At 31.5% G+C, this 22,406-nt stretch overlaps 1 protein-coding gene across 2 annotated transcripts; it reads left to right on the forward strand.

Moving 5' to 3' along the window:
* Positions 1–19,440: 19,440 nt before the first annotated feature.
* On the forward strand, positions 19,441–22,406 carry LOC18045216. 2 transcript variants are annotated; one of them, XM_024185270.1, is made up of 2 exons: positions 19,441–19,777; positions 22,164–22,406. In XM_024185270.1, the coding sequence occupies exons 1-2, from the start codon at positions 19,508–19,510 to the stop codon at positions 22,305–22,307; spliced, it is 414 nt and encodes a 137-aa protein (XP_024041038.1). In that variant the 5' UTR covers positions 19,441–19,507; the 3' UTR covers positions 22,308–22,406. The 2 variants fall into 2 exon arrangements, with proteins under 2 accessions (XP_024041038.1, XP_006436610.1); XM_006436547.2 differs by lacking the exon at positions 19,441–19,777 and adding an exon at positions 20,411–20,854.

Consider the following 22,406-nt stretch of genomic DNA (forward strand, 5'->3'; position numbering starts at 1 on the left):
TGATATTAAATAATCCATTGTTAAATTTGCCCACATAAATTCATTTATTCGTGTTAAATTAACGAGAAAGTGTCAAATTTTACTCCCCCCTATCCGCGATTGATAGTTTGCAATTGCCCCAAAACTTATATTGTCACCATTGTTTTCCGAAAAAAAAAATATTTTAAAAAGATTTATTAGCACTCCAAGCGACAAGGAAATCCTTATCGCTGAGTGTAATTTTTCTATGAAAAATACTATCATTTTTTAATTGAATTTAGTTTGTGCAAGTTTCTTGCACTTTATACTTATTTAACTCAATTTACACAAAAGTTGCCCATTTATTAACTTGTTTTTAAATTAATACCAAAATAATCCAATTTTGTGCAAGTTTCGTGCACTTATATTTCATGAATTTCGGTTTTAAATTCTGAACTGTTGAAAAAGAAAATGTAAAGCTATATATATATATATATATGTTTGGAGAAAGTAAGCAAAAACTACATGAATAAGGTACAATAATAATCATAATCATCGTCCTCATCGATAGCATATTTATTTGTTGAAATTTTAATACATTTTCATGATTTCTAATATATATATATATATATATATATATATATATATATATATATATATATATCCTCATGTGTGGATATTTTATATATTTGGGTTTCTAAAAAATAAAATAAAATAAAATGTATTTCTTTATTAAAATATTAAGGTTATAATGAGAACTTTAAAAAGATATGGTGGCTTATATAATGAGTTACTTATAAAAATCAATCCTTACCTACTTTTAAAAATTACTATTAAAATTAAGAAACTTCTGGAATAAATAACTTTTAAAAAATTTACCAAATGCTATTTTTATTAAAATTTATTAACTAAGTTTTTTATAGTGTTTCAACCTTAATCTCAAATAGATCATAAATGATTAAGATTGAAAAATGGTGTATTATAAATTTATAAGTTTGACGTACTTGCATGTTTGAAAGAGATAGGTTTAAAACTATGTACATTTTAATATTAAATAATCGTTGTTAAATTTGACTACTTAAATTCATTCATTTGTATTAAGTTAACGTGCCGTGTCAAATTTTACCATCTCTAATTGGGATACATAATTTGCATCCTAATTGTCGTGGAATCTTCCATTGTCAGTATTATTTAAGGGGGAAAATTTTTATATTACAAAGACTTAATTGCCCTTCTAAGTGACAAGAAAATCCTTATCGTCGAGTCTAATTTTCTAAGAAAATACTACTATTTTTCAACTAAACTTAGTTTGTGCAAGTTTCACGCATTTTATACCTATTTAACTCAATTTACATGAAATTGCCAATTTATTAACTCGTTTTTATTAAAATTAATGCCAAAACAATCCGATTTTGTGGAAGTTTCCTGCACTTTTTTCGTGCAATTTTTCTTTCATGAATTTCTATTTTAAATTATGAACTTTTTCAAATGCAAAACAAAAAACATAATTTTTTTTCTAGAAATCATGAAAATGTATTAAAATTTTAACAAATGAATATGTTATTATTATTATTATTATTATTATTATTGCGTTATTCATATAGTTTTTACTCACTTTGTCCAAACAATTTGAGGATACTAATTCAAGTTCCCCTGAGAACTTAAAAAGAAAAAAGACTCCGATAATTATGGGTGTGGGTAGGTGTATTTTTCTCTCCTCATGTGCAGATGTTAAAAAAAGTCTCACCATCAGTTAGTGCATATTTTCAAGCAATTATGATATTCTCCTAATCTAAGTTATCTTGTACTTTTAAAAATTTTGTACTGCCTAATTTTTAATGTTTATGTATGATTAAGATTTAAATATTTTTAATTTTTAATTTATTAACCACCAATAACTTGCATAACTTTTGCTCTAGAGAAAGTTGGATAATGAGAAATCTTGATCCATTTTCGAAATTATTTCTGTAAAGCTATTGACTATACCATAACCATTTTGTTTTGTTACTTTTTTTTTTGTCGTTTCATTTTTTTAACACTAATCTTCGATATGATTAACTGTCGAATGACATTAATATTCACTAGTGGTGTTCCAAATACGCTATAGCCCATCAAAGTAGATCTTAGAATTAAGAGTTAATTTTTTGACATCCCCCAAAAGTTCTTATAACACCATGATCCTAAGGATAATTCCATTTAACTAATTGAAAAGTCATTCTATATCTAATAACTCCACATTCTTCCAAAATTACCCTAGCAAATATATTTCTTCTTTTTTCTTTATTTTTCTCAGTAATCCCAGTACGTTAAGTAAATCTAACAATGCAATTTTTCTCCCTTTTGCAAATCATCGTCGATGTATGAGAATAGATTTGGACCTCCAAATTAGGGTAGAGTTATTTGTACTTTAAAAACTTTGAACACTTCATTTTTATAAAAACAATGATGGCCACGTTTGCTTTCATAGTCTTTAAAAAACTTTCAAAGAAAATGTTATAGTAAAAGTAATCATATTAATTCTATTTTATTGAACGGTCTAAACTCAATATGACGGAAATTTCTAACTTCAATATATTTGAAAATTTTTATTTTCTAATTTACTCGTATTTTCTACATTGCAATGTAGAAAGTACAAATTATTTAAAAGTTCCGGCTACTACTTTCATGCCTTTTGTTTGTTTAATTCTTTTTGTTTGAGATGTTTGCTCTCTTGGCTGCTCTCCTCTTTAAGCTTTGCCGAGATTTATAAAAATTAAAAAAAAAAAAAACCTTTAAGGATCGAAACTTGACGTATCTCTAGATCATTGATCAATTCCTTTGAACATTATTGGGTGTATCCAACTGCTCGTACAACTTTTTTGGTGAAACTAATTGAATCTAAATTGATATATGGTGATTACTTCAGCTGATTTTTGAATCATTGGGGCCGGCCATTTTTGTTAAATGATCAAGGCCCTGTTTGAAATTGATATTTGACAATTATAACTTAAAAGGCACATCACTAAAGTGTTTAGTAAAAATTAATTGTTGTACCTTGGAAGCTATATTAATATGATTTTTCACTTGTATCATGAAAAATCTATTATATCTTTAATAATTTTGTCAAAATTATTATCTACTACTATTAAATTTTGTTTCACAGTTAGAGTTTTTTTTTCACAATAATTGTATCTTAAAAGCTGCAGCACTTCAATTCCAAACAGAACCCAATTCACATACAATGGTTAAGGCAGGTAAATTGATTTTCTTTTATAGAATGTAATAATTGACTATCTATTTAAAAAATTAAATTCTATTTTTAAAAAAAGGTGTTTAAAGTATTTTTTTTTAATTGTGTATAGCATTTTCATGAGTGTAATTTATGAGTGTCTCTCCAAAGAATCCATTCCCTTTCAATTTATTTTTATTAAAATTTTTGGGTTTTAAAAACATATTTCGATTAGTTTATGAGTTCAAGATGTGGCCCTTGAGTGAGATTTTCAATTGAATGGATGTAACTACCACTGCCACCCTCAGGGCTAGTTTGGTAATGCTGTATTTTTTAAAAATAATTGCTATTAGCTGTTCTGTAGAAATAATCAACTGTGAAGAAAATCGGTTAAGTGTTTGGTAAATTTTATTTTCAAAAGTAATGTGAATTTTAAAAGTAGTTATGGGTGTTTGGTAAATCCCCTATTAAACTGCTATAAGAAAATAAATGACTAAAATATACAAAAGGTAAGATGAAATTTACTTACACATATAAAAATGTGCTCAATATCTTTAATTGTGTATTATAATAATTTTATCTAAAAATAAAATTTATACTATATTGATTTTATTTCTGTTATTTTTTATTTTAAAACAATTGATAACTAAAAAATCAACTACAATTTTCATTAAATAACATCAAGCAAAGTATAACTAGGTATTCCAAAAATAAATATAAAAAAATTTAATGAGCTACAAAAACTCAAAACGAAAACAAATAATAGATTGTCATGCAATATCATATTCACATTAAACTTGCAGAAATATTATTTCTTAGAACTTCCATTTCTCTTGCTTCAGGTCGTGTGCGGCTGCCCACGCTCGCGCACGAGCCTGCCCATGTCCGAGCAAGGCATGCTGCGCACACTCACGAGGAAGGCAGCGCAAGCTCGCGCGCGAGGCTACCCATGCTCGAGCGAGTCAAGCAGCGCACACTCATGGGCAAGGCAGCGCGCTTTCACGGGATGAGTTTTATTGCACATCAACCCGTGCGGCACTTAGGCGACTTCTAGCGCACAAGTCGCTAAGTAAGTCTAGAACACTTCTCAAACTAGCGGAGCAAGAGCGCTTGCGGAAAGTGCTAGAGAGAAGTAGAGCAATGTGGCCAAAATATGTTTTTTATTACACACAAAGAATAAATTACAAGAGAGCTAGAGAGCTTGTGTGTGTGCTTGAGTGTTTGTGTGTGTGGTGTGGTTGGTGAGCTTTGTGGACAAATGAGCGGGCTCACCCATATTTATAGGTGTTGGAGTGCTAGATCTAAAGAGTTTCATGCAAGTTGCATACATATCTAAGGACCTATGTGGAGAATCCTAGAAACTTCTAGCCTATGTACAATTTGTAGAGAAGCCTAGATCTTGGGCCTTGGTGGGTGATTTGCTAAGCGCACCACAGATGACTTGTTGTGTTAGCGGCCCATTTCTAAGTGCAACCCACTTCTAAGTACATCCCCCTTCTAAGCGCACTCCACGTCGAGGCGAACTTTTGCTAAGTGGACCTGTGTGCCTAGAATTAACCTTCGATTGCGGGAGATTTGGGCGGCCTGGGACAACGCACTCGCCACCAAGGCACGAAGCCCACGCTTGCGCGGGTGGTACTGCACGCTCACGGGAGGAAGTCGGCCTAGGCTTGCGTGCGGCATGCAGCCCCCACTCGCGCGGCAAGCAACACAGGCTCGCAGGGCAGGCAGGCAGCGTGCACTTGCGAGCAAGCCAGCTCGCGCCCGGTAGTGGCAGATCTAGAAAAATAATTTACCGAGGGCTAAATTAGATAATAATAAAATATGAAAAACTAAAATTTTGAATATATAAAATATTTGCTAATACATTTATAATTATTCTCTACGCATTTTCATATTTTAAAAATGTTATGCAATAGACTCATTATCAATCTTATTAAATTTATTGTTTCTTATATAAAAAAATAAAGCTATCATTTATCCCATTCGATTCCAAAGATGATTCTTCATGAGTTTCATTAATGAAAACGTTCGCTGTAGTATTATTATAGAGACTGAAAGAATTAATCATATTTTTTAGAATAGAAAATATTTTGAGTGGTGGGCTATCATTATTTTTAATTAAAATATAATTTTTTATATTTCTTAATAGTTAAATTTTAAATTTTATAGGGGTTTATAATTTATAGTGATTATTTTAATAAATTTTTTAGGGGGGCTAATTAAAAAACTAAAAGATTTTTCTCTTTTAATTTTAAAATTTTTTTTGCCAGTCCCCACTAGTCACATGTTACATCCGCCCATGGCACTTGGTCCATTGTTGATATATTCTTCTTCTTGTCCTCCTTGTCCATCATTGACCTCTCTCCCTATCTCTTCATTGGTGTAATCATTGTGTTCATTTTCTTCATTCTCAAAATGTTTGTCATGTTGTGCATGTCTTCTTATATAGTTATGTAATGCCATGGTTGCAATAATTATCTTTACTTGTCTATTGAATGGATAGTTAGGCATGTCCCTCAAAATCTTCCATCTTTTTTTCCATACACCAAGAGGGTGTTCTATTGCACTTCTGAGTGAAGAGTGTGCATAATTGAATACCTCTTGATAACCTGTTGGTTGGCTGCCTTTACGAAAATTTGGAAGGTGATATCTTTCACCTTTATATGGCCCCAGAAAGCCCCTCATTTGTGGGTACCCCGGATCCACTAAATAGTATTTTCCTAAACATTTAAAATATAATTTTAATAATAATATATAAAAATAAACTTAAGAAAGCTGTTGGAGAAAAATTTGATAAAAAAGAAAAAGAAAAATTATGTAAAAATGACAAACCTCTAGGTGGTTTAGAAAAATTCAAAGTAAGGTTACATAGAGTTGATAAAAATATTCTTGTATCATGAGCACTTCATTCCCAACCTGCAATTGCAAATATAAACTACGTATCAAAGTTATATGCAACCATTATGTTCTGAGTTGGTATGCCTTTCCAACCAATGTATGGTGTTTGATCCTCAGGAGGTATAAAAATATGAACATGTGTGCCATCTATAGTACCGATACAATCTTAAAACGACAATACAAAAGTATATATGTCATAAATAATTACAACTTTATAAAGTGTAAAAGTTTAATTGATAATCATTTGCCTTAAAGTGTGGCATATATCTAGAATTTCTCAATATTTCTTTAGAAATATCTTTAAACTCATAGTCAAATGGCTTTATCAAATCTATAGATAAACGACAGATAGCATCTAGTGCTTCACCAAAATATCTACTCACCATCTCATCAGAGTGTTGGAATCATTCTTGTGCCAATCTATTACCCACACCATGTATTATAGTATGCAAGAACATTCTTAATACCTCAACAACATTCACTCTTCTTGAGCCTTTTAGTCTGTAATTTACTTCCAATTCATTACATTATCTAAAAAATACATCTTTCCCCATCCTAAACATCCTCTAACACCGAGTTTCATCCCCTGTTAATATTTGCATCAACCAGACATTACCTATTTATGAAGAATTCATGCAAGGTTGTTTATGAATATACATCCTATAATAATAATCAATAGAAATCATAAAAGTGGATATGATGCTATCAAACTCTTGCCATATTATAGGCAAAACCTGTAATTAGTAATCTAAGGGAAATTATCAGCCATATACCCTTAAATGACACATGTAACAAATGTACTACAACACTTTTAACGTATATCACTTATATATCCTAAGTTGATAAAAGATGTCTGCCGTCCACCAAACCGTTTATTGCCGTTAGAACATGCTAACGTCATAGGGGTAATACAGTCTTTTAATATAGAAGAGGCTGTAAAGAAAGACGGTGTCATTTTTGTTGGGCGAAATAACATCGTTTTAATTGGATTTTCCCCAAAAATATTAGACCATGTCGTTTCACTGTAACTGAAATTAAAAAAAAAAAAAAGATGTCATTGCGCTCGACCTTTACAAAAAAAAAAGTTACAGAGAAATGACATCACTTCACTGTAACTCAAAAGACAAAAAGAGAAAAATGTCATAAATTACAGAAAAATGGTCATAAAAACATTATTGGCTCCAAGGGTCACATTTTGGCTTGCTGTACTTTTGGGGTAAATTTGTCTTTTCAAGTTGATTTAAGTTTAAAGGATAAAATAGTCATTTTGCTAAAATTCTATTAATTTCTTAATGGTAGCGAACAATTTGGTGGACGACAAACATTTTTTGTCAACTTAAGGTATATGAGTGATATACATTAAAAATATTATAACATGTTTGAGACGGGTGTCGTTTAAGGGTATATGACTGATAATTTCCCATATTTTAAACTCATATAATCTAGCATGAACCAAAAAAAAAAGAAAGAAAAATATCTAATAAACATTCAAAATAACAACTTATTGGCATATATTCAAATAGCCAATTGTACCCTAAAACATCATATTAAAAAAGCATAACAAAAAAAGGGATAATCCCTTATTAATACTAGAATATAAGAGTAATAACAACGAAAAACTTAAGACTGCAAATATTGTGATTGCTCCCAATCTCAACCCCAGTAATAGATTCAACTATCTTCATTGCTTCAGTAATATTATAGCCATTCATTTCTTTTTGTAAGTTTATTAATGTATAACTTCTATTCTCAACTGCTTCAACAAGACATTCAATTTGTTGTGATGTTTTTGTAGCACCTCCAACCTTCCTCCCTGCATGATCAACTATTTTTCCTTAATTTTTTTGGCTTGTGTGCTATGTAGTCCAACTACTTTTTTGTCTTTTTTCTCTTTAGCACCTTAGTAAGTATATTGGACTTGCATATCCTTGTCGGAATCATTATTTTCCTCAGCTAGAAATATTGCATCATTATTGGAATCCTCATAATCATCAAATGGAATTACTCTAGAAGAAGGTATCCAAGCTTTATTGCCAGTAGCTATGATGTCCATGAATATCCTATTAAATTCCCCTCCAATTCTTTATCAATACCCTCTTTGCGGAATTTTTCTACTTTAGGATTTGCCTGCATGAAATGAATCATATTTAGATAAATTGTGAAAATATTAACTAAATTATATTAAAAGCTATTAACTAATGTATTATTCCTTCAATTTACTTTGCCACCGTTCCGGAGATCCATCGATCGTTTTCTTTTGTATATTCCATCCAAGACCAGTTTCCTTTCCAATAAGCTCCTTCCATAATTTTCAATCGTTTTTTAGTGCATCCCATTCATTTTTTAATTGTAATTTACTATACTTTCTTCTTGTCGCCTTACAAAAGTTTTTGACCAAATTTTCCTATCCTATTTTAGTAAAATGAGTCTCAGGTCGATATCCTTGCTCTACCTCTACCATACACAAATTATAAAAGATTGAAACAGTCTCATTGTCCCATATAGCCTTACCTCGTGGTACATTATTATTTTCAATTTGACTAATAATTTTCTTGTATCTGTCCATCTACATCATTGTAAATATATTTTAACACAAGCATTGCTTTAAAAATTATAATGAAAAAAAATGAAAGGCTGAAAAATTGAAAATTATAGACATTCATACTACGCTATTGGCAGTAAAGTTTGATGAACATCAACTGGCAGCATAAACAAATAACAAAGCTCGGCAATAAACTGGAATCCTCTTTTACTTCTATATGCATTAAATCTTTTAGAAACAAAAACATTGCAACTGCATATGCATGGAATCATTTATATGTAAACAAATCCAAATAAGACAAACAACAAATATTATAATAAAAATTGCATAGGCATGGAATCATTTATATATAAACAAACCGAAATAAGACAAACAACAAATATTATAATAAAAATTACATTGAATATGCATGAAAGGGTGATGAATCACTTACTGTTATTGAATATGGTGATGGAACACTTACTGGATCTTGCTTTGTTGCTATATAGAAGTTTTGATAGAATGTAAAATATGAAGAATAAATAGGGTAAACAAAAGGAATGTGTGAATTATAATAAAAAATTATTAAAATATTGATTTTGTTTCCAATTTAAATAAGGATATTTTCGGGTTTAGGTAATAATTGTAAGGATATTTATGGAATTATATTGAAAGGTAAAATTGATTATCAAAATCAGAATATAAAAGCTACTCCTTCCATACTTTTCAAAATCAGCTGTATGAGGGGCTGATTTTGGTAAAAGTGATTTTGTTTTTTTAAACACCAAAATTAACTTTTAGACTTTTAAAATCACTTTTAACCCTCCTAAAAGCAATCCCAAACAGGCCCTCAATGTTATAGACCCGCCCTTTTCTTTCCATTCCTCCCCTGCCAAGCTGCCTCTCTTCGTCATTTAAAGCACTACCTCTACCTTCCCTTTACATAACATACCCAGTCCCCTTCCTTTTCGATCACTAATAGAAAATCAATACCAATCTCTTGAAACTACTGAGCAAGGGATCAATGCCTGACAATAATCAAGCTCAACCATTGGTATTAGAATTAGCAGTGGCTACTCATTGGTCTAGTGCAAGGCAAGAACGAAATGGGATGGTTGTTTTTTTTTTTTGGGACAACGAAGAAAACATTTCCATGTTGCCTAAACCAAAACCAAGTAGGTTTCTCCAAATTGGTATACTAGGCTTCGTAGTCAGTCATTTTCTTACTAAGGTAGTATGTGGCCCTTTCTTTCCACTTGTCTTCATAGTATCGAGCCAACATAAACTCTATAGTGGTTTCAGTGACTGATAGGTATAGTAATTCAACCAACTGGAGAGCAACCTTTCAATCCCATTTCAACAACCTACTTCCTCACCTAGTTGGAAACGAAGGATTCTAATAATTCTTTCCCATCAAACCTCTCAAATGCTTAAATCAAGGGATTCAATTCCACTCGGAAGCTTGGTGCCTCTTCCTTATCTATATCTAAGACCTTGCCTGAGCTAAAGGAGCATTTTTTTCTATCACACGAGCTAGAAGCTTAATAAAGATAATCAATTTACAATGTTTAAGTAATGATATTTTTGGTATTTTAAAAAGTGTGCAAAGTAGAGTTCAATTTTTAAAATTAGTATAGAGAGTAGAGAATAATGAGTGTTCGAGGTAATTTTTAGAGTATAAATAATATCACCCTTCAAATTTTCAAGTTGATGAGACTTTTTTATATTTTGTTCTCAGTTATCTTGATGAGACTTTTTTATATTTTGTTCTCAGTTATGTTATCCATTCTCTCTTGAGGATTTGGGCATTTGGTAGTGAGATTTTGAATTTTAATTTCTCTCCTCGTTTGAGAGGTATTGATTTTTTCTATATGTTTGTTGCTTATTGATGAATTAATTTTTTGAAATTTTATAATTGTTTATTTATTCCGCATTTCGAAAATAAAATTCTAATGCAAATTATATGCTTTTGTTGTTGATCCTGAACATCCTTCATTATTGAGAAGTTTTAAGATGCATGTAGCAGATGCAAAATCTCTTCTAAAATTTATCATAAAAATAAAAATTTAGGAGATTGTTTGTTTTTATAACTTGATATGACCTTTTAGATAATCTTGGCTTAATAAAATAAGTCAAATTTGTTTTTGGTTTTTTATTGAATAAAAAACTGAATTAGCTAATTAATATCTAATTTAAAAAAAATCCCTACTTTATTATTTATTTTTCATGTCTATCCCTCCTCAATTTGTTTCTCTCATCAAATTCTTGAATCTCTTGTTATCAGTAATCAAAGGTATTATTCTTAAGTTTTTTTTAATGTAATTATATAAGATGTTTTTATAAGAAAATTTTATATATTATAATTCCAAAATCATTATGTAGTTACTTGAATATGATTTTGCTTATGTATGGTAAAATACTATGGTATTTATATTCTTTGAGATATATATATATATTATTTATTTTTGACATTCAAATTTAATAAGGATATAAATGTAAAGGTACATAATTTTAGTTTTTAAAGTTGAAGAAACAAACAACTTAATACTAATTTTCAGAGATTTAAACAAATAAAAAACATATAATTCAGATTCAGATATTCAGATCTATTCAGATTTCAAACTAGTTTAGATCTATTCAGATTTCAAATAAAAAGAAAAAATGCCACCTTAGAAATATAATTTAAGATTTGGAAGACGGTTATGTAAGTGAGTATCAAAAGTTCATGACAAAACCTCTTTGTTTATGTGAATATGAAACATTGGGGTGTATGGAGCTTTTAACTAAAAAGTTTTTAAGTGAAAAATAAAGGGGTTTTATAAAGACTTTTGAAGGGCATTAAAAGCTTGACTCTAGAATTATTTGTATAACCGACTAAGATTTGTAGTTTAAGGGGTTTGGACTCAAAATTTGGGCCAAGTCGATCAACAACTTGAGCAAGAGTTAACACCTAAGACCCTTTTAAAGCTCTTCTAGAACCCCACTTCTTTTGTTAATAACCTTAACGTTTTAGAATTGTGAAAAAATGATAAAATATCACAGTAGAGTTAGCTCGCATTTTTTTATTATATAAAATCTGAATAGATTTTAATTAATCTAAATTTTGAATAGAACTTACTATCTGAATCTGAAGCTTGTGTTTTATCTGAATTGCTAAAAATAAATATTAAGTTGTTTGTTTTTTGAGTGAGACTATTTGAATCCACAAATATATATATATATATATATATGTATGTATGTATGTATGTATGTATGTATGTATGTATATGTATGTATGTATGTATGTATATTGGAGTCTTTTCCTTTGGCTAATCGGTTGCAGGTAATTCAGGTTCGTATTGGGATGGACCATGCTATGTCTTTTCAGTTTGGGAAGATTTGAGTGTTTTTGTTTAAGCCATTCTCGATGGAGCTCTTTTAGGATATGGACCATGTGCTACACTGTTGGGCTAGCCATTCTTTGTTCCCTGGCCATGTTTTTATCTCTTATGTGTATGTCAGTTGCTTTATGCTTGTGATAAAGGATTTGTGGGATGCCTTTGTAGCTTTTCCTGATAGTCATGATCGACTTTAAATTATGAAGGAATATTAATATTGTGTAGTCATTTTTGAAGATTTTTTATAGGCATGCCAAACCCCAAGGGGCTATTAATGCTTTTCAATTTAACATTGTTAGATTGTGGTTTTGAGGATGCTAGGTTTGTTGGCAGTCCGTTCACTTAGACTAATGGGCATACTTAGAGACAGCTTAATAAAGTGGTTAGCAATTCCTAACAGTCTGCTTCTTTCTTTGTTTTTTAGGTTACACACCTGAATCATACTGCTTCGAACTATTCATTTTTGTTTTTATCTTGTGATAGGAATGTGGCTAAAGGGCCTTCGAGGTTTAAGTTTCTGCATGCTTGGCTTAAGCATCCTAACTTTCTTGATGTTATGCGGCAGTCTTGGGCTACTTCGGTGTTCGATTTTGGGATGAAAGCTTTTTAGCATAAGCTTGTTCAGTGGAAGCTTTATTTAAAAGGTTAGAATAATGATGCATTCGGTAATGTCTTTCACAGGGTTAACAATGCAGAGGGGACAATATGGCATTTCTGGTTCTGTTAAGGATAGAGCTAGTTTTTTTCGAAGGCTAGGGCTTGGCTACAACACATTTTGCTTTGTAAAGAGATTTTTTTACGCCAATAATCCAGTGTTCGTTGGGTTCAAGAGGCGGATGCTAACGCTTTCTTTTTCCATGCAATGATTTAGAACAAGCGCTAGCTGTTTCATGTTCATTAGATTTAGGATGCTTCTTCTAAGTAGGTTTCTGAGCCATCTGTTGTTGCTACTTTTGCAGTTTATTTTTTTAAGGGTTGTTGGCAGGTGGTCAATTTCAATAGTCTAACTTTGATTTTATTCTGTCACTGGTGAATGCGGAGGATGATATATATTTGTATAGGGAACCAGATATGGATGACATTAGGTAGGTGATTTTCTCTTTGATCGTAACAATGCTCTGGGTCTGGATAGATTATGCAGTAAATTTTACCAATCTTATTGGGACATTAGTTGCACTGATTTATTAGATATTGTCCTTAATCACTTTAGAGGTTCGGCGCTGCCTAGGAGTTTTCAAAGTACGTTGTTGGTCCTTCTTCCTAAAAAGACCTCTTCAGTTTCTTAGGTAGATTTTCGACCGATCAGTCTTTGTAATGTGAGCAATAAGGTTTTGGCCAAGTTGTTCATGTTGAGATCGGCCTCTCTACTACCTCGTATTACTTCTCCATCTCAAAGTGATTTGCCCTTGGCAGGGTGATCAACGATGTACTTTTGGTTTATGAGCTAGTTCATGATCTCAACCGCCATATTTAGGGGAACAATGTTGTGCTGAAGCTTGACATGGCTCATGACGAGATGTCTTGGTCTTTCATTATTTAGATGTTATGGTGTTTTGGATTTTCTTAATAGTGAGTTTCTTTGATTCGACGAGCTACCTTTGGTCCTTGGTTCTTCATATTGATAAATGAAGTTAGCCATGGGTTTTTCTGGTCTTAGGAAGATCTCAAGCAGGGCGATCTTTTTTCTTGGGGCTTAAACCGTTTGTACTATTAGTATCCCTTTATGCATATTGTTCTGTTGTGCCTATTTGTATCTCCCATTCGAGCTTTGTAAATGATATTATTATATTTGTAAATAGGAGTCGGCTACGCCTTCAGCGGATTTTAGATTTCTTACATCATTATAACTCGATTTCGGGGCAATTGATTAGTTAGGCCAAGAGTAGTTTCTACATTGAAAGCTCGACTTTTGCATCGTGCCAGGCTATCGTCCATTATATCACTGATGTTCAGCTACATTAGCTTTCATTCACTTATCTTGTTTGTGCCTGGTCTTTATGAGGTGTCTTAAGATTTCTCATTTTGATGATATGATCCAGAAAGTCAAGGACAAGATCTCGAATTGGGCCAACTGATTACTTTCTTTCAATGGGAAGGTGGTGCTAATTCGACATGTGCTTCTTTTATGCCGCTGCACCTGTTTCATGTTCTTCGCCCACCTAAGATTGTGGTTCAGCACTTAGAGAGATTTTTCACCTAATTTTTATAGGGTGATTTTCAGACGAGGCGACATATTCATGAGTGTGTAGATGGCCCGTGATTTGTTATTCAGTTGAGAGGGGTGGCCTAGGTATCTAAACTTTTGATGATATGGCTAAGGCTTTAGAACTTAAGCTGTAATGGGATTTTCAGGAGTAGAGTTCATTATAGGCTTCTTATATGATGTCTAAGTATTGCAGAGTTACACATCCGATTCTGGTTCAGTTTTGATATCCTGCCTCTCCTCTCTAAAGACGTTTTTGTTCGATTTGGAGTATTGCAGGGCCTTTTGTGCATTAGTTGGTTAGTCGTGAGGAATATAGTGTTTGGTATGATTGTTGGTTGAGTACATGTCTTTTGGCCATCTATAATTCTACAGCAACTTCTATGGTGTCGTTTTTTTTTTTTTTTGGTGATGTACAATTTGGGATAAGGGTAAGCTCTAGGATGTGTTGCCCTATTTGATTGTTACGTAAATTTTATTGGTTCTTATTTGTAGTGGGGAGCCAAATTTGATTCAGTTAGGATCTTGCCCTTGATGGCGCTTTTTACTTACGGACAGCTTGGGAGCTTGTGCATTACTGTAGGCCAAGGAATATGGCCTTTTCGATTATCTAGCAGTTGCATATCCCTTCTTGGGTTCTATTTTTTTCTTTAGCAGTTGTTGCATGAGTTTTTGGCTACTGATAATGCCTTATGCTCGAGGGGATTTTGCATGGTCTCCTAGTAGGTTTGTGGTTGGACTGCTGAGCTTTTTGGCACTTATTTATTGATTGCCCTCGAGTTAGTTAGGTTTGAGTTCATTTTCGACAGATTTTTGGTATGCAAGATGTTACTTTTTTTTACCCTCATGCTTTGTTTCTATATTGGCAGCAGTGTGTCCCTTATTGGAGTCATCTCTGAGTCATTCTTCCTTATTTTATTTTTTAGCAAGTTTGGAAGGCTTGTAATGCCTTTAGGTTTGATTCATAATCTTTTTCTGTTGGTGCGATTATCTATCAAGTGGTATCAAATCTCAGGCTTGCTAGCTTTGCTTTTGGCTTTATGCCTTTGCAATTGAAGGGAGTTTTAGGTTCTCGAATGTATAGGGCTTGCGAGTCATAGCTCTACCCAAGAGACTAATTCGATTAGTTTCTTGGGTGCAGCCGCCTCCTAGGGTTGTGAAGCTAATGTGGATGGTTGCTCTAGATGCAATCGTAGGATGGCTGCTTCGGGTGGTATTCTTTAGGATCATCGATGTACGATTTTGACTGCTTCTGAATATTTTCTTAGCCGTCAGCCGATACTTTATGCTGAACTTATAGTTGTTTGTAAAGGGTTGGAGCTTGCTGTTCAACTCGATTACTTTATGCTTGAGATAGAGTCAGACTTGGCCATGGTGGTTTATTGGATTCATTCTTAGGGTCTTGTTCGCTGGGAATATGATTATTCGTTTCATCGGGTGTGTGCTTTGACATCTTCCTTTCTTATTTTGGTTAGACATGTGCTTTGAGAGGTCACTTTTGCTGCTGATTTTCTAGCCAATTGAACCTGCACTCATCAGGTTAGTCGTTATTCTTTATGTTATCGGGATCTTCCTGCAAGCTTTTCTAATATTCTTTATTTGGATGAGCAGATTGTTCCTCATGTCAAACGATAGGATTGCTAGCTTTATGGTTCCATTTGATGATTTTATACTTTTCATTTTATTCTTATGTACTTACATTTACTTTAGGAGATTTTGGTTTATATTTCCCTCCATATGTATTTACTTATTTACTGATTTATATTATAGGTAGGGGTCTCGCCTAACCCCCAACTTTCTTAATGATTTCTCTTTAAAAAAAAAAAACCAAAATACTTGTCATACCCATCTTTTCATGAAAATATTTATGACCATCAATGAATTTACTACCAAGGATAAAATTATGCAGTTAAATGGAATAATTTACTCTCTACAACCATCTCTAAACTCTTTTTTTTTTCTTTTTCATCCACCTCCATCCCTTAAAAGCTTAAACCCTAGAATTATATAGCCTTCTCTAATTCTTTTTACGAGTATCTTTACAGACAATTAAACTAAACAAGTAAATGAAATAAGTTCGATTCTTGGATTGAGATTTCTAAATTGTTGTAACCGACTATATTTAATTTTCTTGTTGGGTGAAAGTTTAACTTTTAAGAGTAACGGAATTCAAGTTATGTGGCTAATTGCAAAATGATGGCTTCAAGCCTTCAACCGCCAACAAGGATTTTGATCCCATGTAATTAATCAAGTATAGTTTTAAATTATGAGTTCAATTCTGATTTTAATTTTGCTATTTGGTTAGAGTTAAATCTGGAAATGAGGACTAGAGAGAGAAAGCTATTTTTCACAATTTTTATTTGATTTTTTAAAATTAATTCAATCCTAGATGCTTGATTTCATGAATTAATAACAAAATGCACATATTTATATGGTCGTAAAGCTCCACAAGTTAAATTTTGTTTGATTGATTAAATTCAACTTTATTTTCATGCCTTTATTAAGCTAAATTGAAAAATCCAACCAGCTGATATCTCTAGGTTAATGATATTCAATGGGTTTAATTAATAATTACACTAAGATAAATTTTGGTTGCTAAGGATATATTTGGTATTCAGGTGGGTATGTGGAGTAAAATTTCAATTTTCAAATTTCAATGATGGATTTAAAGAGTAAATAGATTTAAAAAGTATTTTAGTGGGATCAAATAGTTTTACCTAACTCAAAAATCTTAAAACTAGTATTTTTACATTTGTACCTGTACAAATTATAAATGGCAAACAAATAATAAACATCTCAGTTAACTTAAATAAGAGAATGTACTATCATAACATAAATAATGTTCAATTGAATACAACCCTTTATTTTCTAAATTAATATATTTTAATCAATTTTATTGTAGTTCATAATGTTTTTATATGAAAAATATTCATAAAAATTTGTGAAGATAAATAATGCTAATTTGAAGAAAAAGAAAAAGAAAAAAATAATAATAGTCTACTACTATATTATATTATTGCAAATTATAAAAATGGATAATAATGCTGATTATTAAATTTTATTTAGGCAAGTTACAAACTCTTGTACAAACTTATTTTGTATAAACTGATGTGGCATCAATTCATTAGTTGAATGAAAATACAAAATAATAAAAATAAATCATGTGGGTCAAGAGATATATATAATTTAACTAATTTTATCATGCCACATTAGTTTGTATAAAATAAGTGTGTACAAGAGTTTATGGCTATATCATTACTCAAAATTTAATGACAGAAAATTTTCATTAAGTTAAAAAAACAAACGGACTTAATGACTTAACTGATTGAAATTAAGTCATTAAGTCAAAAACAAATCCTTAGTTAAATTCTAAACATACTATTTAATAACAAAATTGGGTAATTTATTACTTTATTGTCTTAATCATTATTTAGAGTTTATTTAAAAAATTAATTATATCATGGATTAAGATTTAAAGAGGAGATGGTTCATAATTTATAGGTGTAAAGATATTTTAATTTAGTTACATTCATAATTGTCGTTTTATGTAATTTCTTCCAGTAATAGAAGTATGATTACAAAAAATGGGGTTTTATAAAGACTTTAAAGGGGTGTGAAAAGCATTAGTTTGTTTGATATCTCAAATGAAAATTATAGTAAGAGCGCAGCTTTTAACATCTCTCTAAAATCTTTATAACACCCTTTTCAAATATTATTTTTTAAAATATTATCAACTTAATTGATTAAATACATATTTATATATTAAAATTAACCATCTTCCCATAGTATTTTATGCAAAAAAATATTTCTTTTTAAATTTTATATGAATCCTAAAATATTAAATTTATCTTCAATGCTTTTCTTCTTATTATATAATTTCTATCTTCATAATTCTAAATTCTTACATTTTCTCAAAATAATTTTTTTTTCAATTAAAACTTAAAATATAAAAATAATTATAAAATGGGGTGGGTTAAAAAGTTTGTAAAATAATAATTTATCTAAGTGATTAATTAAATCTTCACTAAAAACAATAAATGAATTAGTTTATGTTAGGTTATTTTTGTAATTTCAATTAAAAAGAGGTTTTATAAGGAATTTTTAAGAGTGTCAAAAGACCTACTCTTATAGAAAATTACAAAATTAAGGTTTAGTTTGATCTGATTTATTTTTTTCTTTTTAAAAATTGTGTATACCACTACCAAAATAATTTTGACACATAGATTTTTAACAAATTTTTTTTTAATTTTGTTGTCAATCAAAAATTGTAACTACCATAAAAATAAATTTCATTTTTCATGAGTGAAGCTTTAAAGATTGATTATTAGTTTAAGGGTAGGGTTTTTTGAACCTACAGATTTTCTCTCTACACACTCTTTTTAATCAATAATTTTATTGGCAAATTAATTTTTTTTAAAATTACTTGATTAATCATTTCTTCTTCTTTTTTTTCTCAATTTCAAAAATTCTCGTTAATTCATTTTGATATGTGCTTTTAACTGCAAATAATGAGTTTCACTAAATTAGAGAAATAAAATCCAGTATCTAAAAATGAATATCAATAAATTTTTATCAGCTATAAAAGTTAATGAATATTAAGAAATTTATTTTTGCCAAACACAACAGGTAATAAATATCAAGAAAAATATTCTTATATATAGAAAGTATGAGATATAAATCATGATATACTAAAAAAATAAAAAAGAAAAAGAAAAATTGCATTCAAAAGAGAGTGAAATTGAATGTTTAGTTTGCAGAATGTAAGAATAGAGAGAATATACAATTATGAGATAGAGATAGAAAGTGATTAGTGAAGGGTAGTTTTGAGATTTTTAAATTTAAAATTTTTAATAATAAATTTATTTTAATAGAGAGAAATTTAATGAGTTTAAATAACATTACCGTTAGTTTAGAAAATATTCCCAAAAAAAATCAGTTTTAATTAAATTCATTATTGTCACTCAGGCCCCAGGCTGAACGGCCCATTCCCTCAACAAAGCTAACGTGTTCCATTTAAAATCATGCCTTAAAATAATTATTTGTGCCCTATTTTTCAACATTTTAACATATATAATAATCCTTTGATCAAACTAATCCATTGACATAAATAATTCATGAGAAAAAATTAGTTATTTGGGCCCGAAAAATGGACAGGGTGAGGCCAAAATTCAAATGCGAGATATCCATCCTACCTAGTGCAAGTAGCCGGTTACTTTTTCAAGACATTCCAGATGTATTATATAGCAACTGGTAGTTTCAAGAACCCAAACAAAACCTTTGATAAACTCGAAGCTCAAATCTTAATTATTCTTTAGTCTCTACTCACCACATTCGCATTCATGGCTGCACAAGACACACAAATTGAGAGCGAAAATAAAGACTCAAAAGAACCCAAAAACCTGTTCGCACACTTTACAAACTTATTATTTTCTGCTCCAATATTTAATAATAAGCAAGAGAGAAATAAAAGTGAAGGTGAAGAAAGAGAAGCTGCAGAAGCAAGCAGGAAACGAGAGGTGGTGAAATTTTTGGATCCTAAGCCGATTGCTCCGCCGCCGATGAAGCTCGAGGTTGAAGATTCTGAGCAGAATCCTGCTGCCCGCTACTTGGTGATTAATCTTCTTTATCAATTAATTAATTTTAGTTCTTTATGCATTACTGAGGATTAGGAATGACAATTTTTCCCGAAAGGATGCGAGATCTCATCTTATTTAAGATGGAATTAAGACATATTTTTATCTTATAAAAAACTTAAGGATAAGAGTGAGACATTTTTTATCCTAATTACATATGCGGGACGGAAGTGAGATTGACAAATTTCGTCCCATCCCATCTCATTGCCGATTAAGAATGAAATTTTTTTTAATTTACAGGATCCCATCTCTTTTGAAATAAAATTGAAACATATTTTTGTCTCAATAAAAATATAAAGACAAAACTAAGACATTTTTTATCCCATTTACATATACAAGACGGAAATGAGATTAATAAATCTCATCTTATCCCGTCTCATTACCAACCCTACTGAGAACCAATAAATAATAAACTCTTTTTTTTCCGAATTTTTATTGTTGTTTTTACATATCACATGCATGAAAGAAACACCCTCCACACCCAATAACAGTAATAAACTAATATTTTATACAAATAAAAATTTTATTATTAAGGGTTATATATATATAATTTAATGTAGGCAAAAATAGACTTAAATTATTTTTATTTGTTTTTGTAAACAAAATTATATAATTAATAATTATGAAGACGCCACAGTCCACACTGCTTTCTCCGCCGCTTCAAAACTTGCTTTTAAAAAAAGAAAAAAGCAAAGGCAAAGCCAAAATCTTCTACTCTGAAAGTCATCGACCGTAGTCATGGCGGAAAACACAGAAATTGCTTCCAGTCCCAGAAAACAAGAAAACAAAAGCATACTCTCGCTGTTGCCGAAATTCCAACTCAATCTCCCTTTCTTCTTTAATCAACAACCTAAGAAAGCAGAAGAAACTGTTGTTTCTAAAGGGACTGCCAAAACGTCAACGGTTAGTGAAGCCGATGACGGTAATGCTAGTAGTGTGAAGCCGAGCTTGGCTAGGTTTCCGGACGCCACGCGTCCGATTCTTCCGCCGCCGATTGAGCTCGAGGCCGAAGAGCCCGCCGGGCGGACTTCCAATCCTGTCGTTCTCTGGCAGGTTCGCTTTCTTCCGTCTGTTCCTGTTTGGTTCCCGAGAAAGTGTGGGGTCCTTTTGTGTTGCGAGATTGCGAGATTTTATAATATTTGTTTAAAAAATAAAATTTTTGAAAGGATTTAAAGATTTTCAGTCTTGGTGAAACTGTAAATTGAGATTAGACGGATTGTTGTTGCTCGTGATTGTACATTATCTGCTTGATGAAAAGTCAATGGCTATGCTGCTGAACAAGGATTGCTAGAGCTGTTTCAGTTCCGAGGAGCAGCAAGTAGCTAAATTTCTTTTGAAATTACAAAGAGAGTGTAAAGATTTTAAGAGCGAGTATATAAGTTAATCTGCTGTTGGAGCTCTAAAGATGCTTTAAAGTGAAAAAAATTTTGTAGACTGCAGAAGATTAGTTACCATTAGGCAAAAGGGATTGTTTTCTTATTTATTTTGGTTCGACGAGCCCTCTTTTAAGTAACTTTGGTGAGAACAGAAAAGGATGTGGGCAATAGAGATACGGTTTATGCTGCTAACATTTGATTTGTTTTCCTTGAGTGTTTATGGAAACTGATAGCTTTGTCGCCTCACCAGCGAGAGGAACTAGAAAATTTTATGAACGTATCTGTTATATTTATGTATCTATTATGGGGATATTCACATTGTTGCTTTGGTGGTTAATCATCCCTGTAGTTTGTCATGGATCATGGTACTTGTATGTGCTCAGTTGCTTTACTCAATGATTATGAGGCTTGTGTGTTTGCTAGTGAGCATGTAGATCCTGCTCTTGATGAGCTGTTCTTTTGATAGTCACCTCTGTAGTTGCTGGCAAGGTCTAGCGAAGAGGTCACCACAAGGATTAAGAAGCTGCTCACTCCACATGGAGAGAGTCGAAAATGTTGATTTGTAACCCCTCTTTGTAAGTTATGAGTAGACCTGGATGATCCCTTAGTTCTTTACTGTCTCTGGAGGGGTTTTGGTTATTCCTGTTTTATATGTTATTCAGTTAAAGGCTCAGAATGCGGAGAGAAACAAAGAGAATTAACTAAAGGAATGACTAGCAGGATAGACAATTCCTTGTTAAGTAATGCTTATTATTTACCAATTCTTATTGTCTTGATACGGTTCATTTGTTTCTTCTCTGTGGTTGATTGGCAGAACTGTATGCTAATAGTGCTATCAATTGTACCATAGTATCATCTATGTTCTTAGTGATGTCCTTGGTGATCACTTATGGTGCTTCTCATATTAAATCCTCCTATATGAACTGTAAGTCCGATAACTAGTTAAATGCAGACCCACTAAATAAAATTATTTAATTTGCTTTCAGGTTTATGCTCTTGGAGGGTTTCTTGTTATGAGGTGGATATGGGCAAGATGGCAGGAGAGGAAGGAAAGGTCAGGGAAAAAGGACTCGGACGACAAAAATGAATCTTCTCCAGCTGATGAGGATGATAGTTTTCATTCTGCATAAAATAATTCTGTGTTGGATCCGTATCGAAATTTTACAGCCTACAAACCTTTTCATCATGTGAATCTGAAAGTTGGAATAGTGAACAATTGATTAGTGTTA

Source organism: Citrus clementina, unplaced genomic scaffold (genome assembly GCF_000493195.1).
Source record: "Citrus clementina cultivar Clemenules unplaced genomic scaffold, Citrus_clementina_v1.0 scaffold_4, whole genome shotgun sequence".
Taxonomy (NCBI): Eukaryota; Viridiplantae; Streptophyta; class Magnoliopsida; order Sapindales; family Rutaceae; genus Citrus; species Citrus x clementina.

Coding starts and splice junctions, on each gene's coding strand:
- LOC18045216 (XM_006436547.2), top strand. CDS start 20,540: ATGGCGGAAAACACAGAAATTGCTTCCAGTCCCAGAAAACAAGAAAAC. Junction 20,855..22,163: donor ATCCTGTCGTTCTCTGGCAG/GTTCGCTTTCTT, acceptor ATTTGCTTTCAG/GTTTATGCTCTTGGAGGGTT.